This window comes from Asparagus officinalis, chromosome 7 (assembly GCF_001876935.1).
Source record: "Asparagus officinalis chromosome 7, Aspof.V1, whole genome shotgun sequence".
Taxonomy (NCBI): domain Eukaryota; kingdom Viridiplantae; phylum Streptophyta; class Magnoliopsida; order Asparagales; family Asparagaceae; genus Asparagus; species Asparagus officinalis.
Window position 1 is genome coordinate 96,627,287 of NC_033800.1, and position 20,815 is coordinate 96,648,101.

At 36.4% G+C, this 20,815-nt stretch overlaps 2 protein-coding genes across 6 annotated transcripts in view; one reads left to right on the forward strand and one right to left on the reverse strand.

Moving 5' to 3' along the window:
* Positions 1-7,410, forward strand: part of LOC109848639 — a 15,151-nt gene extending 7,741 nt beyond the window's left edge. The window contains exons 1-2 of one of the 5 annotated variants that reach the window (XM_020418257.1): positions 13-80; positions 4,895-7,410. In XM_020418257.1, coding sequence (XP_020273846.1) covers positions 4,922-7,123 — 2,202 coding nt within the window. In that variant the 5' untranslated portion in view covers positions 13-80; positions 4,895-4,921 and the 3' untranslated portion in view covers positions 7,124-7,410. Of the gene's footprint in view, positions 1-12; positions 81-4,865 lie in introns of those variants that run through there. The other 4 variants (XM_020418258.1, XM_020418254.1, XM_020418256.1 and 1 more) reach the window with 4 other exon arrangements.
* Positions 13,088-20,815, reverse strand: part of LOC109850197 (protein WVD2-like 3) — a 24,370-nt gene continuing 16,642 nt past the window's right edge. The window contains exons 7-8 of the mRNA XM_020420147.1: positions 14,733-14,843; positions 13,088-13,744 (exon numbers count right to left, since the gene is read on the reverse strand). Coding sequence (XP_020275736.1) covers positions 13,529-13,744; positions 14,733-14,843 — 327 coding nt within the window. The 3' untranslated portion in view covers positions 13,088-13,528. The remainder of the gene's footprint in view (positions 13,745-14,732; positions 14,844-20,815) is intronic.

Here is a 20,815-nt window from a genome sequence, read left to right on the forward strand (position 1 = left end):
CTTGCTGCTGCCACTGCTGGCTGCAGCTGTCGTTCTAATCTGTTATGACCGCTGCTGAAGGTAGAGGTGTGTAAACTCGGGTAGGGTTAATTTTAGTGGATAGTTAAACCGATTCGAGTTAGATTTCAACAGAAGGCGACCTATTTTGTGCAACTTAAACAAATCAGGTATTTATTTTATAATATCATCTCTTGGGGACCCCATCTTTGGGGGATCAATACCAGAAAAAGGCTAATTTCTTTCACACTTTGATTTCGTTTATTTGGAGCTATAGTTTTTAATTTTCTTCTTGATGATGTTGTGTGATGGTCCATTTGGTACCATATTGACTATATAGTTGTTTTGACATGAGTTTATAGAAATTTAGGGTTTCTCCTTCTAACAACTACCTTTTAGAGGTGAATTCTCCTAGTCTCTAATAACCTCATCGTAGTATCGGTACACGTGAAGTATCACATCAGTTCTCCTAGTAACTCCTTCCGTGCCAGAGTCCAAGATTCTTCCTTAGACTTATCACTCCAATGATACCATAGAAGAAGGCTCCCTTTGAAATATAGTGGAGCATGCTTGAACTTTTGTGATACCAAAATCTCATGTAATATTTAAGAAGTATACTTGAGGATTGAGGATGGGTGGTACAAAATGGAGCTACTTGCATTGTGCTAAGATGGACTCAGATGAGTCAGGGATGCCTTGCCTTGTCTCTGTACCCTCAACAATCAATTTTCTATTTGTTAGACGAGGGTAAGTTGAGTCTTGAACCCATCCACTTAACCCCTAAATGTTCTCAAATCAGCTGCGTGCTATGTATACCGCGCCCTTCAAAGGCCTAATGTCGATTTTCATTGTTGCCTTGCTAGCTTCTTGTGAGGAATTTCATACTCTATACCAAAACTTTAGGTACCATAGGCTCTTTGACCTCGCCTTTAAACTGTCAATCTCATATACAACCTACAATGGGTATAAAATATGTTATTCAGAATGAGTACACTCTTCATGAAGTTAAATGCATAAGAAGGTAAGCTTAATACACTATTCTCCTCAGCCGCTCCCATCATGATAGTTGTTCTGGTTCCCTTCTACATCCTACGCTATGGGTGTTTTTGGCAATTCTAACATAGGATTGGGTTTGGACTAGCGTGGAGTACACTCTTCATGAAGTTAAATGCATAAGAAGGTAAGCTTAATACACTATTCTCCTCAGCCGCTCCCATCATGATAGTTGTTCTGGTTCCCTTCTACATCCTACGCTATGGGTGTTTTTGGCAATTCTAACATAGGATTGGGTTTGGACTAGCTTTAGCTTAACTAGGCTAGACTTGACCAATTATAGGAGTTGGTCCAAAAAAAAAAAAGAAGTTTAGAGCTACTAGTCCCTCGATTCCCCTTGTGCAGTAAACTCATCCAAGAGAATCACTCTTTATCTCTTGGTGGCTACTCAGGCTTTCATAAAACATTACACGTACTACAATCGATTTCAGTGGGTAAAGTGACATTTGCCTACTGCAATAGGAGAAGTATGCTTGATGGGTAGCTTCAATCATCACCTTTGCCCAGAAAGTTTTGAGTGGGGATCATGAATTTCATTGAGGGTCTGCCCCTAAGTAGCTGTTACTTGATATTATTTTTAGTAGTTGACTATTTAACCAAATATAGACTTCATTCTTCTAAAACATCCCTACACTACACTCACCACATTTCACCCATTCAAGGAGGTGTGTCCATCTCTGGTGGCCTTCCTCCACTATTGTTATGAATCAAGGTTTTCGTACGAGTTCTTCATTAGAAGCTTAAGGGAAGAAAATTTCCCTAGCTATCTTCCAGGCATCGTGCATGTTCAAGCTGTTGGAAATGAGTTGAAAGCCATTTCGAAACTCCTCTGTGACAACAGCCTAGAGATGGCCACAAAATGAATGAAACAATGCTATGACAATAAATCAAGGTTTTAAATGTCGATGTTTGGGAAATATCGGCGACCAAAATTCATATCAGATTGCGAAAATCGGGAAAATACCAAAGATATTTAGTAAATATTGGAGTGCCATATTGGATGATGTGCGTATATAGTACAATATCCTAAAATGTAATCTAAATATACTTAATAAAATCTAAGCATACAGATATGAAAATAATGTGTTTATGATCACTAACCAATTGTAAAAACCTACTTAGCGAAAAGAGCATACTAGATTTTTTTTCTAAAAAAATGTCATAAGGATACAGATACAGGACATGAGAAATTTGTGAAATGTAGGTACGGGGACATGACTATATATATATATATATATATATATATATATATATATATATATATATATATATATATATATAATATATATATATATATATATATATATAATTTATTAATAATTTACAACATAGAATCATTAGTATTTTTCAATTTGAATTTCATATTTTTAAGTTTATTTTTATATATTGACCACTATAAATAAAAAATTGCTTGTTTTTTAAGAAGGCACTCAAACCACCCTTCTAAATCATAATTTTTAAATTGGTTTTATGCTAAAACAAACAAAACCCATGTGAACGAGTTTCAAGAAATGGACATGAAGTGTCAGATATACATCTAAGAAGTGTATGACAAGTGACTAAAATTAATGTATATCATATAATTGAGTACATGTGTAAATAAATGTATGCATATGTCCAAAGTGTGTCCATGAAGCTTGAATACTAGGACATGTCGGGTATGGGTACAGCTTCATGATAAAGGACTTAGGTAACGTAGTGTGTTCCCAATTGAGGCGATGATAAACTGTGTTTCTTGGTTCACAGCTGAAATATATAGGGATGTGGTCTAGATGCTACTGACCATCCTACACTATGAGAGAAGTCTTAGCTGGAACCTATTTCTCCACAGTTAAATTTGGTTGAATCACCTTTCAATGTGGATGATGAGTGGAAAAGGGCCTCTAGTGATTATGTTGGCCTAATTGAAGACCTTCAATCTCTTGCCTACGCAAGGGAAACAACCTGTTACAAGGTGCTAGAGTGGGGGAGCTCTGGCAGGCCTTCCAATTGTCAAGTAAGAATCTCTTTGTGAAAAGTATTAGAACAGTAAAAAAGAGGCAATAGTAAACCCTAAGTTAGGTTAGGTTAGGTTAGAGCAGTGTTATTAAGGCATAAGGAGCAATAAGGGGTGCAAAGTCTCCTTACGGTATCATGTGCATGGCGCAAGGTGATGCGCTCGCCTTAGTGAAGCAAGACACATACCACAAACAAAATTATTTGATACATACATCAAATTAAACATGCAAAATGTTTATGATTTTTGGTAGAAAAAATATCCAAGATAATAACCTCATCTATCAGATCACAAAATATGGTCTTATTTTATAATCTTAGCACTAGTTAAAAAGAGTGTTAATGTCAATTTAACTCCATTCTTCCACATTTTCAGTAATTAATCATGTTGATATAAAACAACATTTGCTATGAAATCATACATTCATAATTACTAGCATTATTAATAACCAAAGTCATAATATCTGGAATGATAGTTTGTGACTCTTAATCAATATTCTAGTTTTCCAAATATAGAATTAGTAACAAAAAGAGAGAGAAATGGGAAAAAGATGTAGTGGACAATAATATGGGGGAAAAAGGAGAAAGAGAACGAGGGACAAAGGCAAAAGAGAAGGTAAGAGAATAATAATAAGATGTAGTTGAAATAGTTAGAGAATGGTGCAAAGTGGTGAGACGCACTGAGGCACATCGAGGCGCACCAAGGCACAATTATGCGTGCACCTCACTTATGTGATGCGTCCCGCACCTCATGTGAGCACCTTTCCAGCATCCAAATGCCCAGTGCTCGAGGCTTGCGCCTAGTGCACCTGAGATAACATTGGGTTAGAGAAAGTCACCATCGGGTATTCCTATTTAAGGAGATTGTGTGGACAGATGGAGAGGGGGGGTGCACCTCTGAAACAAGAATTAACAAGAGAATCTCACCGAACCATAATGGATTGTAACTGTGTTAACCGAGTGCTATTAAAATTAACTGAACTCTTCAGTGCCGTGGCTGAGTTGTTTTACCTAGAGCCCAAAAGCCACCAAGAGTAGGCTGAGGTCTTTGAGTTGGCTCTAGTTCAGCCTGAGTCAGTGGAACACACTTTTGTCGGTTGTGAAGGACTGAGCTCTTGGACATGCGATACCTGCTGAATGATTCTTCGGATAGTATTTCTTTATTACACAACAGAACCCAAGGCTATCATTAATCTCAAGTTGAAGGAGTGCAGCAAGACTGTTATTTTTGTACTAGTGAAATGGAAGGGCTTAGACGAACCCAAGTATGCTAAGCCTTCTTTAATCATTGCAACGCAAATTTGTAGTGGAAAGTATTGATTGTATTAGCATATAGCTAAAACTTCTTATGTAAATAAGCTATGTTCTATTGATTTTCCTTCAAAAATTGAAATTTTGAGCTCTACTTTTGAGATTATGCATTTATCAACTTATGTTGGGGTTTGGTAACTTTCCAGCACTTGCAATGTTTACTCCGGTCTGAAGTAAATTGCACTGTTGTCTCTCAGGTTACCTCGTTAATTGTATGGTTTCTTATTCTTAAAACATACACCCTCCCCAGTTTTCTCATGTTGCATTTGCTAATTCATTCACTAAATTAAAATTTGATGTGAGTCTATTGCTATTGAGTTATAATCCAGTACTCTAATTTGTCAGTACTTCTTTTTTATATTAGTTTAGTTTTCGGTTTTTGGTAAACCTGTTCTTATTTCTGTTATTTAAGCTGTTTTCAAATCTACTTGCAAATAGTTATGGATTTATAATCAGTTTCTTGCCTGCATTTAGTTACCAAGGTTCATTCAAGCTATTAAATGTTGCAGTTATTCTGACAAGGTTTTGAATAATTCAGCATATTTACTGATCCACGGGCATCTCGATGGCGAACCATGACTTAGTTCTGGGTCATAATCCAGATCTAGCACTCCGCCAAAGTCACAACCTTGTCATCAGCCAGAGTCATAGTTTGGACCTCAGTCTTGACCATCACGATCTTGCTCTTGGCCAGACACACGAGCACCATGATCTTGGCCTGGACTATCCTCATGAGGTTAGCAGTCTTGTTCTTGGTCATCATCACTATCCCCAACACCATCATCCTCAGGAACATGATGCCAACAACGAGCTGGCACTTGGCCAGAGCCATGACCCTGATACCGATACTCTTGAACACCAAAATCATGATATATGTCTATCTGAGCACCAAGAATTGACTCTAGCTGACACCCATCATGATCTTTCTGATGCTGATCAAAACCTCGACCACCTCTCTGCTGTCAATCAGTCTCTTCAACTTGTAATCACTTCACCACTTCAGTCTCGAATGATAGTAAGTGCCGCCGATGATCTTGCCATTGGCCAAGAATTCCCTGATGTGAAGAGCTGCCGCAGGGCGTTAAGGGATGCAGCAATTGCATGCCACTTTGAGATCCAGACCATGAAGTCTGACAAGACTCGATTTACTGCAAAGTGTGCTGCTGAAGGTTGCCCTTGGAGAATTCACGCAGCAAAGCTCCCCGGTGTGCCGACATTCACTATCAGGACTATCCACGGGACCCACACTTGTAGTGGAATCAACCATCTCGGCCACCAGCAGGCCTCAGTTGACTGGGTTGCAAATTCTGTTGAAGAACGTCTTCGTGAGAACCCCAATTACAAGCCCAAGGAAATTTTGGAAGAGATCCATCGGACGCATGGTATTACTCTAACTTACAAGCAAGCTTGGAGAGGAAAAGAACGGATCATGGCAGCTGTACGATGCTCTTTAGAAGAAGGGTACTGCCTTCTGCCTCAATACTGCAGGCAAGTCAAGAGGACAAACCCTGGAAGTATCGCTTCGGTGTACGGAGATCCAGATAATTGTTTCAAGCGCCTTTTTATCTCGTTCTATGCTTCGATACATGGTTTTGTAAATGGCTGTCGCCCGTTAATAGGCCTCGATCGCACTCTTCTGAGGAGCAAGTACCTTGGGACTTTACTTCTTGCCACCGGGTTTGATGGTGATGGTGCTTTGTTTCCTCTAGCATTTGGAGTTGTTGATGAAGAGAGTGATGAGAATTGGATATGGTTCTTATCGGAGCTCCATGCTCTCCTTGAGGACCACACCGAAAACATGCCTAGGCTTACTATCTTGTCTGATATGCAGAAGGGCATTGTTGATGGGGTTGACTTCAACTTCCCAACTGCCTTTCATGGTTTTTGCATGTGCCACCTCAGCGACAGCTTCCGCAAAGAGTTCAGCAACACTGTGCTTGTAAATCTCCTTTGGGAAGCAGCTCATGCTCTCACAGTCATTGAGTTCGAAGCGAAGATTCTAGAGATCGAAGACATTTCGCAAGAAGCTGCCTTGTGGATCCGCCGTATTCCTCCTAGGCTATGGGCAACTGCATATTTCGAGGGGATTAGATATGGGCATTTAACAGCAAACATCGCGGAATCTCTCAACAGCTGGATTCTGGAAGGTTCCGGGCTCCCGATAATCCAGACGATGGAGTGCATCCGACGCCAGCTGATGACATGGTTCAATGAGCGGCGGGAGGCAAGCGAGCAATGGTCCAGTATCCTCATTCCCTCCGCCGAGCGAAGCCTTTCGGAGGCCGTGGAGAGGGCGAGGGAATATCAGGTAATAAGAGCAAATGAGGCTGAATTCGAAGTTGTTTCGCAACACGAGGGAGCAAATATTGTGGACATTAGGAACCGGTGTTGCTTGTGTCGGGGATGGCAGCTCTATGGATTGCCTTGTGCTCATGGGGTTGCAGCACTCTTCTCTTGTCGACAGAACGTGAACAGATATGCGGAGAGTTGTTTCACAGTGACGACATATAGGAAGACGTATTCGGAGACTATACATCCGATTCCAGATAAGAGCTTGTGGAAGGAATTATCATCGTCAGCAGGGAATCAAGAAAAAGGGGATAGAGTTGAGACTGTGATTTACCCGCCAAAGTCTCTGAGGCCGATGGGTAAGCCGAGGAAGAAGAGAATGAGGTCTGAGGAGCGGGGAAGAGCGAGGAGAGTCGTGCATTGTAGCCGGTGTAATCAGATAGGACATCTTAGAACTACTTGTGCAGCTCCTATATGAAACAGGGTTTCTCTGCAATGATGTGAAAAGTTTAGATTCATCATATAGTCTGTGTTCTTTCTTTTTTAGCTTATAGAGAGTTTTGAAATATAGTGAATTAAGCTCTTCATGTTTTGTTGCTGTGGAGCTTATGGAAGTGACAGATTAAGAGGGACTTTGTACAGTAATGCTGCAATGCTCTTTTTTGCAGTACGGTTTATGCCTCTGCAATTATGTATTAAATGTTGCATGGATGAACCTCTGCAATTATGTATTAAATGTTGCATGGAAGAATTTTTTCATCTGAATCTTTTTTTTTTCCAGTAATATCAATTTGAACCGGTCATATGAACTCGCTCTGGGAACTGGTTCCAGGTTGTTATTGACAGGTTCAGATTGATTAGTGTGATTTTCCACTGTGACTGGATTTAGCATTTTCGGACTAGTCATTTCAATAAACTTAGATTATTGATCTTCCGACCAAATTCTTGGTTTGAAGGTTCTAACTTTAGGCATGATGAATTGTTGGATTCTTTATTATCATCTCATGTTTATCCTTAGTGCTGTACGGAAAAAATGATGGGAAATTTTGCAAAATAGACCTTTTTGCTAAATATTTAGTAAAATAGACAATTTTGCTAAATATTTAGCAAAATAGACATCTTTTTGGCCAATAGGCCAAAAAGATGTCGATTTTGAAAAAGTGGCTTCAGAAAACATACGGGACTACTAGTCCCGTATGTTTAGAGCTAACTAATTTACTGATTAGCGAACTCAGAAAATATACGGGAGTAGTACTCCCGTATATTTTCTGATCATTAACAAAACGTACAGGACTAGTAGTCCCGTATATTTTGCAGAGCCAGTTCCCCTTTGCCCAGTGGCCTCTGCAATTTCTACGGGACTACTAGTCCCGTAGAATTGCAGACTACATATAAACCCGATGTGCCCCAAATTATGGCACATCCGCTTCCCTCTCTTTCTCTCGCGATCTCCCTCTCTCTCTCTCCCGAGCTCCAACTCCCGATCTCCCCCTCTCTCTTTCCCGAGCTCCAACTCCCGATCTCCATCTCTCCCAAACCTTATCTCACTCTCTCCCAAGCCGATCAACGTCCCAAACCCGATCTCCATCTATCCCAAATCCGACCCAACAATCCCGATCTCTCTCCCCCAAACCCAACTCACCTCTTCCTCCCTCAAATCTGACGCCGACGCCGTCTATTCTCTACGAGGCCGAGGATATCTGAAATTTAATCAAGGTATAAATTTTTATTTTTCCATAAATTTATCTGTATTGTTTAGTTAATGTTGTATATCTAGAAGAAATATATAATTATGATTAAATGTATGGAAAAAAATATAATTTTTATATGATGAATTTTAATGCTTCAGTTAAAATGGCGAATGGAATACCGATTATTTGCTTATTCAATGGAAAACTGAGCGTTGGAATGAATAATATGCATATATACGATGGAGGCTCTAGGAAAATATTCATGTTGTCCAGAAATTACAACTTTGACAGAATGATGACGCAAATATACAGAGTTACTGGAATTAATCACGTCAAAAATACCATTAAGGTCTTCTGTAATTGTCTAATAAATGATCAAAGAACAATTGTTGTAGAGATCACCAATGATGAAGAATTGAATAACATGATACAACTTGCGGAAAAATAAATATCAATCGAGTTGTTCATTGAAAATATTCCAATGTCTGGGGTTGCTGAAGTTTCATATGCTCGTGGAGAGTTCTCCCGCATGCTTGAAAATCAAATCTCGTTATCTCAAAGTGCCATGCGCTTAAAAAATGACTCGGGTGCAATGTCAAATGACGTGTTCCACAACTCGCCGGGTCATGTTTCAGTTGATTTACCGGGGGGTTCTATAATAGTAGAGGATAATGATGAGGATGTAGATGCCGATGATGATACTGAAGATGCTGAAGAGGATGATGTAAGTTGGATGGATGAATATTGCGTAAATAACGACTATGTAGAGTCTGAAGAGCCGTTGCCAGAAGGGTTTCAAAATGATGAGTGGATAAATGCCTCACAAGCTGAGTTCGTCGATCTTGGTCCTAATTTCGATCGACCTGAGGACTTTACTTTCAAAAAAGGAGAACTTTTCGAGAATAAGGATACATTAATTTTCCTATACGTGAATGGGCAATAAAAAACCGGGTCAAATTCAAGATGGTGAAAAACAACACAACTAGCTATCATGTAAAGTGTTACTTTAATGAGAAAGGTCAAGGAGAGAATACAAGCATTGCAGATGATAGAAATTCAAAGTGTCCATGGAAGCTTAATGCAGCTGTTAGGAAAAAAAATCTAATGACCAATTTATGATCTCTACTTATTGCGGACCCTATACATGTTCTAATCCGACTGCAAATTATGATCATAAGACTTTGACTTCCACTTATATCACGAAGCTAATTATGCCCGAAGTTAGGCGGGAACTTGATCTTACTCCAGGACAGATAATTACAAGGGTATATGATATGAAAAGAATAACAATATCCAAGTTTAAAGCATATGATGCACGGAGGAAGGCGTTGACTAAAATCTTTGGAGATTGGGAGGAATCTTACCAATTACTTCTGCATTACCTTTTAGCAATTAAGAGGAAAAATCCGGGTACCAAATATGAGATAGTGTCTAAGGAGGTCGCACCAGAAATGAAGAGGTTCATACGGGTATTTTGGGCATTTGGGCCCGCTATCAAAGGGTTCTCTTTTTGTCGTCCGCTCTTAAGTATCGATGGAACACATTTATATAGAATGATCGACACCAACATATTGTCAATCAGCTTTATCCTCCGATGGAAGAAGTTGATTACATTAAATGATATTGGGGGATTACCAGACGTTGGATAATCACTCAAACTACGCGTCCAGTCGATGAAATCGAGATTCGCTCCCAACAATCCCGATATGTACCAAGAGGGGTAGATGCGAGACGATGGGTAAGTTAAATTGTCAAAATTATCATAGAATGTCAATCTCTTGTTAGCTTATGGTTTCTACTATCAATATTTTATGTAATTGTAGATAGATGCTATGGACGAGGTCGAGATGATTGCAAATGAAGGCATAGCTACCGCCACAGGAGATTCAGTATATGTATCGATATTGCATTGGATAGTGGCGAGAGTTCATAGAGCTTTTCAACAAACTCATGAAGATCGGCATGAAGGTCGTGAGCAGGTGGATCTTGACGATACTCTATATGCACGCCGACGTAGACGCTGTAGACCTTGCACGCACGACGATGAAGCCGGTCCATCACAGCAAGCCGGTCCGTCACAGCGCCACACACAACCGGAGAGTGAGCATATTCAAGCTCAAGTCGAAGGAGGACGCCGACGATCTCAACGAGTGCGAAGAGAGAGACAACGAGGGAGGGGTGGATTTTTTATTTGTTAGTTTTTCCACTAAGATATATATTGTCGTATGGATTTATTGACCTTGGATTTGTTTATCTTAAACTACATATTATCGTATAGGTCACTTGAGACATTTGGATTTGTTTAGCTTAGACTGATATATATTATCGTATGGATTTGTGATATGTATTTTTGTCGGATTTTGGATGTGATGTGTATTCCGTAGGATTTTGGATGTGATGTGTATTCCGTCGGATTTGTGTTGTGATGTGTATTCCGTCGGATTTGTGTTGTGATGTTGTTGATTACGTCGGATTTGTGTGGTGATGTGTATTTTTAAGATTTGTGTTGTGATGTTGTAATTTTATAACTTTTATCAAAATATACAATGTAAATGATATCTTTTTGGAAAAAATTTTGGTCGTAATTGATAAATAAGGCCCATGCATGTTTGGTGCATGTTGTAGTTCTGCCCAGCAAATCCACGGGACTAGTAGTCCCGTGGATTTGCTGGGCAGAGAGGAACTGGCTCTGCAATATGTACGGGACTACTAGTCCCGTACGTTTTGTTAATGATCATAAAATATACGGGACTACTAGTCCCGTATATTTTCTGAGTTCACTAATCAGTAAATTAGTTGGCTCTAAACATACGGGACTAATAATCCCGTATGTTTTCTGAAGCCACTTTTTCAAAATCGACCTTTTTTGATCTATTGGCCAAAAAGAGGTCTATTTTGCTAAATATTTAGCAAAAACGATATATTTTACAAAATTTCCCGAAAAATGATACAAAAATGGTCATGCATCCATTTATGACGCCCTTCTTCTTATTTTTCTTTCGCCTAAATTGCACTTAAATCCCACAAAATTTTCTCGCTCTGTCATTTATTTATTACAAGTTGTATTTTGGCTGGGGAAAAACCCGTAAGTTATTAAAAAATTGGCGTGTTAGTACCATCAATCACGCAAACGTGAAAATTAAATTTTCATTTGCATGTTTCTCATGATGCTTATATGCTAATTTTAGAGTTTTTTAATTGTTAATATTTATTAAATTTGCTATTAAATAAATCAAAAATTTTCCCAAGCTTATCATATTTCTACATTAAAATAGAGTTGGATATGTTTAATGATACATTTAACAAATATTAATGGTTAGAAAGTTATAAAAATGGACATATTAGTGTCATATGGGAACATTCAGGTAAAAATTTTCACGTTTGCAAGATTGAACGTGCCTTTTTGTAACAACTTATGGTATTTTTCTGCGACAAAATATAAGACATAAGGGGCTGTTTGTTACCTTTCCTAAAAATCTAGAAAATAGTTGTTAGTGATAAAGAATCATTTCCAATCTATTGTCAGATTTTCACCTATTTCCACTGCAAACCCCGCGAATTTGGGTTTCTAGGAACTTGGGGGTGTTCTATCCAATTTACAGTAAGCTTTCCAAAAAAAAAACAAATAAACAAATGAATGAATAAAAATAAATAAATAAATGAATGAATAAATAAATAAATAAATATAAATAAATAAATAAATAAATATAAATAAATGAATAAAAATAAAGAAAAAGAAAAAGAAAAAGAAACAAACATAAGAATAGATTCCTAGAACACAAAATCTTTTCTTGAGGGGTGCTTTTAGGTGGTTTTCTAATGTTTTCCACCCAAAATTGTGAAACAAAAAGCCCCTAAATGACAGAGCGGAGAAACCGTGGTACTTACAATTTAGCTTTTTCTTTTCTTTTCTTCCATAGTTTCTCTATCTTGATTTGCTTAGATCATAGGTCAGCATCCTATTTCTAGATGAAACCTAACTTTTGCTATTTTTTCTGGATAAAATTTTCTATTCTTATCCAATACATGTCCAATTTGTGGAACTAAACCTATATGGTTGCCTAAAATTTTTCTTAGATCTGCTCTTATCTAATACATAACCGGTGGAATTTAAATTTGGTAGGTTTAGTACGAATCCTGCTTGGCTTGGTAGGAGGAAAAGTAAGGCGAGGACAAGGGCATAAATTACATTTGCCTTTGGCAGAGAGCTCTTAGAGAGAGATAAGAGTGAGGAGTGGGAGGGAAGGGAAGGGATATCACAAAATAAACTAAAATGTTAGAGAGAGAAGAATCCTTTCAAATAGGAAGGGCACAAGAAGAAAGAAAATAAACTATAAAAATAAGCACCTCTCCTCGATCTCCCCCCTCCAACTAAAATTTGAAGGCTTAAAGGGTCTTCATCCTTTCACCTCGTTGCACCTCCCCTCACCTCAGCTTCTCTCCTCAAAGCCCCTATCAAACCAAGTCTAAAGCTCCATCCCTCTATGAGAATTCCGAATCGTGATGAAACTCAAGGGTTAACAATTTTATACTGTAACCTGCAGTGAATTAATTAATGGGCAATACAAACTGGAATAGGAACAATTTGACAACTAACCATCAGATGGTTACTCAAAATCAATGGCTACAATATTTTCAGGATTCTATTAACAATCTCAGATCGTAATATTTATTTATGATCATTGTAGATGCGGGGAGGAATCCATGAATAACAACCAAACTGTTGCAAGTGACCAGAAAACAAGTATATCTCAACAGCAACAACTGTCTCCAAGTAAGACATATACGCAATTTCATTAAACTCCCATCAGTTAAACCATGAAAGAAAACAAGTAAGACTTACACACTTCCATTTAGAAATGACTAATAAAAATGTGTATAAGTGAAGACTTTAGACACTTTCGTTTAACTTCCATAAGTTAAACCATGATATGTAAAACTAGCCTCGATCATAAATATTCTTAGACTGGTGAGACATAAAAGAAGCCTTGATAATAAATACTCTTCAACTGGTGCATAGAAGGAAGACCCATTTTCTCGGAAGTAAGGGATTATTTCTGCTCTGAAGATAGACAGAAAGTAAGGGATTTTTCCTGCTCTGAAGATGGACAGAAAGAAATGAAGAGGACGGATTTTTTCTGCTCTAAAGATGGACAGAAAGAAGAGGATATCGACAAGTCAGGATGCCACTCTTACATCAAGGGGATGGGTAACAACTTTCCTTTGTCTTTGGAAGCTGCATTTCCAATCTTTGGATTATTTTGTAATCTATTGCAATCATCCTTATAGCTGCCAAGGCTGTGACGACGCAATCGGTAACATATGCCATTGTTGTTATCTCCGTTGTTTGAATCATCACAGCTCTTCCTTCGGCCAAGCTTGGGGGATTTTGCACGGGTTGGAGGTGTCTTCAACCAAGAAAAGAGAATGTAGAGATGTAAGGTTGCCTTGAATCATAATACTGTTAAGTATTCTAGCTCAATGACATCAAAATAAGAAAGAGTATGATTTACACGAGTCTATAAAGATTCATCCATTTTTATCGTTATTTGTTCAATGCAGTTTTGGAGCTCCCCTGGTTGGTGGTATTCTTTCTCTTTGTTGATATCCATATATGGTTTTATGTATTATTCATCTTTAAATTTTACCAGTGGTATTCTTTCTCTTTGTTGGTATCCATATATGGTTTTATGTATTATTCATCTTTAAATTTTACCAGTGGTATTCTCTCTCTTTGTTGGTATCCATATATGGTTTTATGTATTATTCATCTTTAAATTTTACCAAGTTTTTCTGTTTTAAATTATTCATACTAAAATTTGAATACTGGGAATATTCAGAAAGCTAGCATAAGTTTTGAAAGAATCCAAAACTGTTGGCAGAAAAACTATCACTGACACATTTTTTCCAAGATGATGCACTATGATTTGCATATAAAAATTCAAGAAAAACAAAAGCCTTTCTGAAAATATCTTCCACATGATTTGATTGTCACTAACTAGTCTAGGGAACAATTTGAAAGAAGACAATGGAACATATTGAGACATGCCGAGAATATTGTGACTGCTTCACGGCAAGTGAGAGCTTGCTAGATTGGTTGTTTCACTGCCCTGATTGTGTATGCCCAAAATAATTGTGAAATTCTTAGCCTGGATACTAGTTATGCTAAATCAGATTTAGGATTGCTCAAGTTGGCAATCATGTCAGCCTTGGTATGATGAGAGCAGAGACGTATACAGCATGAAAAAGTTCATTCCAGAGAAGTTGTTTAGTCAACAGCCAAAAAAATGCAAAGTTTTCAGCTTCTACGTGGAAATAGTGATGGCAACAATGAGGCTTTCATTTTTTTTTTCTTTTTCCAATGCATGTGGTTGAGAGGAATCTAAAGTAAAATACCTTTTTAAGTTCAATCTTTGGAGGAGGCCCTTCTTGGTAAAAACTTGGCATAGGCGTTGCTTTATAAATCAAATTCTTCCGATATTCTTTTAGAGCAGCCTCCATTTCATCCTGGGAAATGTAGATAAAAAAATCAAAATGATCACAGAGACATTACCAAAAACATTTTCTATATATTTTTCAAATTATGTCTTTAGCAAATATTTTATGGCAAGTATATAACATGAACATATAAAATCAAGACTGACACATGATTATAAGTAAAGCTACTAATTTATTTCAAACCAAGTTGTTATCCCCAGCGTTTATCACCGACATTTTCATATTGTCTACAAAATGACATATTATAAATAATCATAAGCTACATAATTCTACAACATAATTTCCATGCAATAACCATTAACATCAGGAAGCACTCCATTTTAACCCCCCCAGTCATGACGTTATCTATCATCTCCATGAAATAAATAATAAAGATGACATTTGAAGAAATATCTTATCCTTTTGGCATAAATCTATCTCCAAAACATCGCCACTATTAATCAACAATGGAAGGACTTTAGAAATATCTCTTCTTAAAATCATTTCTATCACACGCTTTACCTGTAAAAAACTGAAGGAAATTTTATGTAAAATTAATTTCATACAGTTATGAGACTATTTCCATTATCTCAAGTATCTCACATTTTAAGATAATAAAGTCTAAAAAATAGAAATTATCACAAAATATACACTTCATCAATTTTGTACCTAGAATGTAAAAAACATACGATTGCATTGTCTTACCAACCTGACCTATCACTTAAAGCAAATACCAAAATATATGCTAGAAACAACACTTGTCAAGACTAGTTAAATAGAAAATATGAATCCCAGGACACTTACATAAATTTAAGCCTATGGTTTATGAAGACAAAATAAATATCATGAATCAAATATCAAATACCTAATTCAAGATCATAGCTACCGACTTTTCTTTTAAAATCTCAATTATATTATATATATATATATATATATATATATATATATATATATATATATATATATATTATATATGGAGAAAAATGGGTATACTTGGTACCAAGCACAAATTTTATGCTTGGTAGTGAGGTGTCTCATTCTCATCACTCATTCAATTGGGGGGACCACATTCAACCCATGTGAATGTTGGTCCCCCTATTTGAATGAGTGGAGGGATAATATGCTACCTCACTACCAAGCACAAATTTTAATTGCTTCGGCTACCAAGCATACCCATATTTTCCTCATTCTCTCTCTCTCTCTCTATATATATATATAGTATATATATATATATATAATATATATATATATATATATATATAGTTGAGCCTAGACTATTATTAATAGTATCCAACATAAGGATATTATCAACCCAATTTTTGAAATTGCGTAACCCAAAAATAAAAATTCGAAACGCGCAGATCTAATCTACTACACACGAACTAATAAAATTCCAGTGGATTTCATTATCATAACCCATGCAAAATATTGTCGCTCAAAATCAAAGTTTCAGAATTTTCATGAAGTTGGTTAATTTTCGCCTCTTGATATATAATTCAAAACAAGTCGAAATCATATTGAAATTTGAAAATGAGCGAAATGCATAATAAATAAGAGGTTATATATAATTAGGAATGACTAATTACAATAATGACATATTTTGAGAATTATCTAACTTAAAAGGGAAAAATAGAAAATCAAAGTTTTATAAGGCCAATCCGCTATATATATTATATATATATATATATATATATAATATATATATATATATAATATATATACTATATATATTATATATATATGTATATATATATGAGAAAAATTGTATGCTTTGATACTAAGCACAAAATTTTATGCTTGGTAGTGAGGTGTCCTATTCCCATTCATTCATTTTAATTCCAACCACTCTCCAACCAATGTGAATGTGGACCCATTTTAAATGAGTGGAGGGAATATGCCACCTCACTACAAATACAAAAACTTATGCTTAGTACCAAGCATACCATTTCCCTCTCTCTCTCTCTCTCTATATATAATATATATATATATATATATATATATGTAGAAATATGGGTATGCTTCTGTACCAAGCAGAAATTTTGTAGCTTGGTAGTGATGTGTCACATCCCATCACTCATTACCATTTGAATGTGGTCTCATATTTTGAATGAGTGGAGGAAATGTGACACCTCACTACAAGCATAATTTTTTGTGCTTGGTACCCAAGCCATACCCATATTTCCCTCTTCTCTCTACTCTCTTCTCTCTATATATATATATATATATATATATATATATATATATATATATATATTTATAATATACCTATATATATAGAGAGAGAGAGAGAGAGAGCAGGAGAGAGAGAAATGGAGATCCTTGCCGTACAAAGTTAGCCTTAAAAACACTTGATAGTGATGTGACGATTAATCTTACCCCTACATCACACCTCGAGTATAGGATGGCCCTAACCACCAGTCATCAACTCCCAATATAGATTATAGGACAAATTAGACCACATCACTATCATGTTATTAGAGCAACTTGGTACCAAGTTTCTCTATTTTTCTCACTTTCTTTAAAAAAAATAAAAGCACCATCTTTTAATCCTCTTTTCTAAGGAAAAATTATGTCAATGCCCCAATTTTAAGAACCCCATGTGACCACCCCTTCTAACCTTTTTTCTATGTGATTTAGCCCCCAAAACCAAATCTATGTGATTCAGACCTTACTCAGCTATTATTCCGTGCCAACTAAGTACAGAGAGAAGAAAAAATAAAAAAACCCAAAATACCATTATCTCCTCCACTCTTTTCTCTTCATTTCTCCTCTCTCCTAACCCATCTCCTTCCTCCTCTCTCTTCCTCTTCCTCTTTTTTCTCAGACACCGACATCCCCTCCGTCACCACCGAACTTAGGTACACGCTCCAGCTATATTGTTGATCTGGGGGTATATTACTTAGAAAAAACCCAACATTATTCGCTCCTCTTCTCCCATTATATTTCCCTGCGCTCTCTTTCTTTTCCCTCCAAAACAAAAAAAGCCCTAATTTGGCCGACAATGGCAAAACTCTCGAATTCGTCGGAGTTATTGTTAGAGGATCCGTCAAACAACAGATCGGTCTTCGACACTAAAGGCGAAGAGGTGGTGAAGAATGAGGCAGAGGAGGCGGTGCTAAAAGAGGACGAGGAGGAGCTCGAGCCCATCGCAAGTTCCACAATATCTTTAAGCTATCGGTTTTTTTAGAAATTTGTAATTTCTATTTGAACATCGTGGAAAGATGAAATTTTAAAGAAATACCGGTTAAATGTGATTTTTTTTAACAATTTTTGATGTTAAGTTCAAGCCTAAGGTAGAATATTAAGTCTAATGAGTTAGAAGTGAAGTCGAAGGACTTGTATGTTAAGTCTATTGGGTTGAATAGTAAGTCTAAGGGCTTGCATGTTAAGTCTATTGGGTTGAATAATAAGTTCAATTTGTTGAATGTTAAGTGTAATGTATTATATATTAAGTCTAATTTGTTAAATGTTAAGTGTAATTTATTACACGTTAAGTCTAATCGGCGTGATGTTAATTCTAATTGATTGAATGTTAAGTCTATAGAGTTGGAAGTGAAGTCCAAGGGCTTGTATGTTAAATCTATTGGGTTGAATAATTAGTCTAAAGGTAGTATGTTAAGTCTAATACGTTGTATGTTAAGTCTAATTGGTGTGATGTTAATTCTAATTAGTTGAATGTTAAGTCTACAAAGTTGAGTATAATCCATTAGACTTAACATATAACAAATTATACTTAACATTCAACAAATTAAGCTTAACATATAATCCATTACACTTAACATTCCACTTTTAGACTTATTATTCAACCCAATAGACTTAACATACAATCTCTTGGACTTAATTTCCAACTCATTAGACTTAACATCGAACCAATTTGGGTTAAAAACGAGACTTAAAATTCAATTGATTAGACTTGACAATCTTCCGATTAGACTTAACATTCAACTTATTAGACTTGACATTCGTCTAATTAGAATTAACATTCAACAGATTAGACTAGACATTCCTCTCAATTAGAATTATCATCGAACAATTTAGACTTATTATGTTCATTACAAATAACACACTTTTCTTTAGATTAAAAAAATCTTCCAATTAGGCTTAACATTTAATCAATTAGACTTAATATTCAACTCTATATACTTAACATCGGACAATTTAGACTTAATATTATTTTCATTACAAATAACATGCTTTTCATTAGATAAAAAATGTCTTCTAATTACGCTTAACATTTAACCGATTAGACTTAATATTCAACTTTGTAGACTTAACATTCAACTAATTAGAATTAACATCACGCCAATTAGACTTAACATACAACGCATTAGAGATGTAATAAATTACACTTAATATTTAATAAATTAGACTTAACATATAATTCATTATATTTAACAGTCCATCTTTAGACTTACTATTCAACCCAAAAGACTTAACATACAAGCTATTAGACTTCACTTCCAACTCTATAGATTTAACATTCAATCAATTAGAATTAACATCGCGCCAATTAGACTTAACATCCAACGCATTAGACTTAACATGTAACAAATTTTAGTTAATATTTAACAAATTAGACTTATTATTCAACCCAATAGACTTAACATACAAGCCATTGGACATTTACTTCCAATTCATTAGACTTAATATTTCACCTTGGACTTGAACTTAACATCAAAAATTATCAAACAAAAATCACATTTAGCCGGCATTTCTTTAAATTTTCATCTTTCCATGATGTTCAAACGGAAATTACAAATTTCTTTAAAAAAACCGATAGCTTAGAGATCTTGTGGAACTTGCAACGGCCTCGAGCTCCTCCTTATCCTCCTCTGGCACTGCCTCATCCGGCTCGTTCTTCGCCACCTCTTCACCTTCAATGTCGAAAACTGATCTGTTGTTTGACGAATCCTCCGACGAGAACTCCGACGAATTCGAGGATTTTACCATTCCTGACCAAATTAGAGCATTTTTTGTTTTGGAGAGGAAAGAGAGAGTAGGAAAAATTAGTGGGAGAAAAGGAGTGAATAATATTAGGTTTTTCTAAGTAATATATCCTAGATCAACAACATGACCGGAGCGTGCACTTAAGTTCGGTGGTGGCGGAGGGGGATGTCAGTGACCGAGAGAAAAAGAAGGAAGAGGGAGAGAGGAGGAAGGAGATGAGTTACGAGAGAGGGAGAGGAGAGGAGGAAGTAAAAGTAAAGAGTGGAGGAGATAATGACATTTTGGAATTTTTTTTATTTTTTCTACTCTTTATGCTTAGTTAACAGGGAATAATGGCTGAATCATATAGATTTGAATTTTGGGGGTTGAATCACATGGGAAAAAGGTTGAAGATGTTGGTCACATGAAGTTCTTAAAATTGGGGCCTTAACACAATNGTAGCGGTGAGGCATCGCTAAGGCTATTTGGGGTTATTGCTACAAAATAACGGTTAAAAACGCAAAGTCAAATAATGGTCTTATTTAGATATATATAAATACTAAAAATAGATTAAAGAAAAATCTTAAAGTACATATTTGATGATTTAAAGAGATCCTAAACATGAAATAGATATGTAACCATCACGTAATACTGATGACTAGAGAAGTTAAAGAGTTATCTTCGAGAAGAAGACATGAACGGTGAGAGGACTGCCCTAAGAGGAGCGCACGGTGAATGAGGTGAGAGAAAGTACTGAGATAGGTGCCAGAGGCTATGAAAGGTGATGGGAGTATGCCGAAAATCACAGGAGATCATGGAATACAATGGTCAAGGGTCGGCTTTAATTTTAAAAAAATAAATCTCAAACCGCTTTTAAATAGCAGGCAAAAAATGAATTTCGCTTGCAATCGCCCACTATTTACCGTTATGGCACACTATTTACCGTTTTTACCAACGAAAAGTGCATATTCTGTAATATATCACCGCTATTTAGTGATAGCATAGCGGGAAGGGACCGCTAACGCTATTAGCGTCGCTATTTATCACTATTTATAACAGTGATATATATATATATA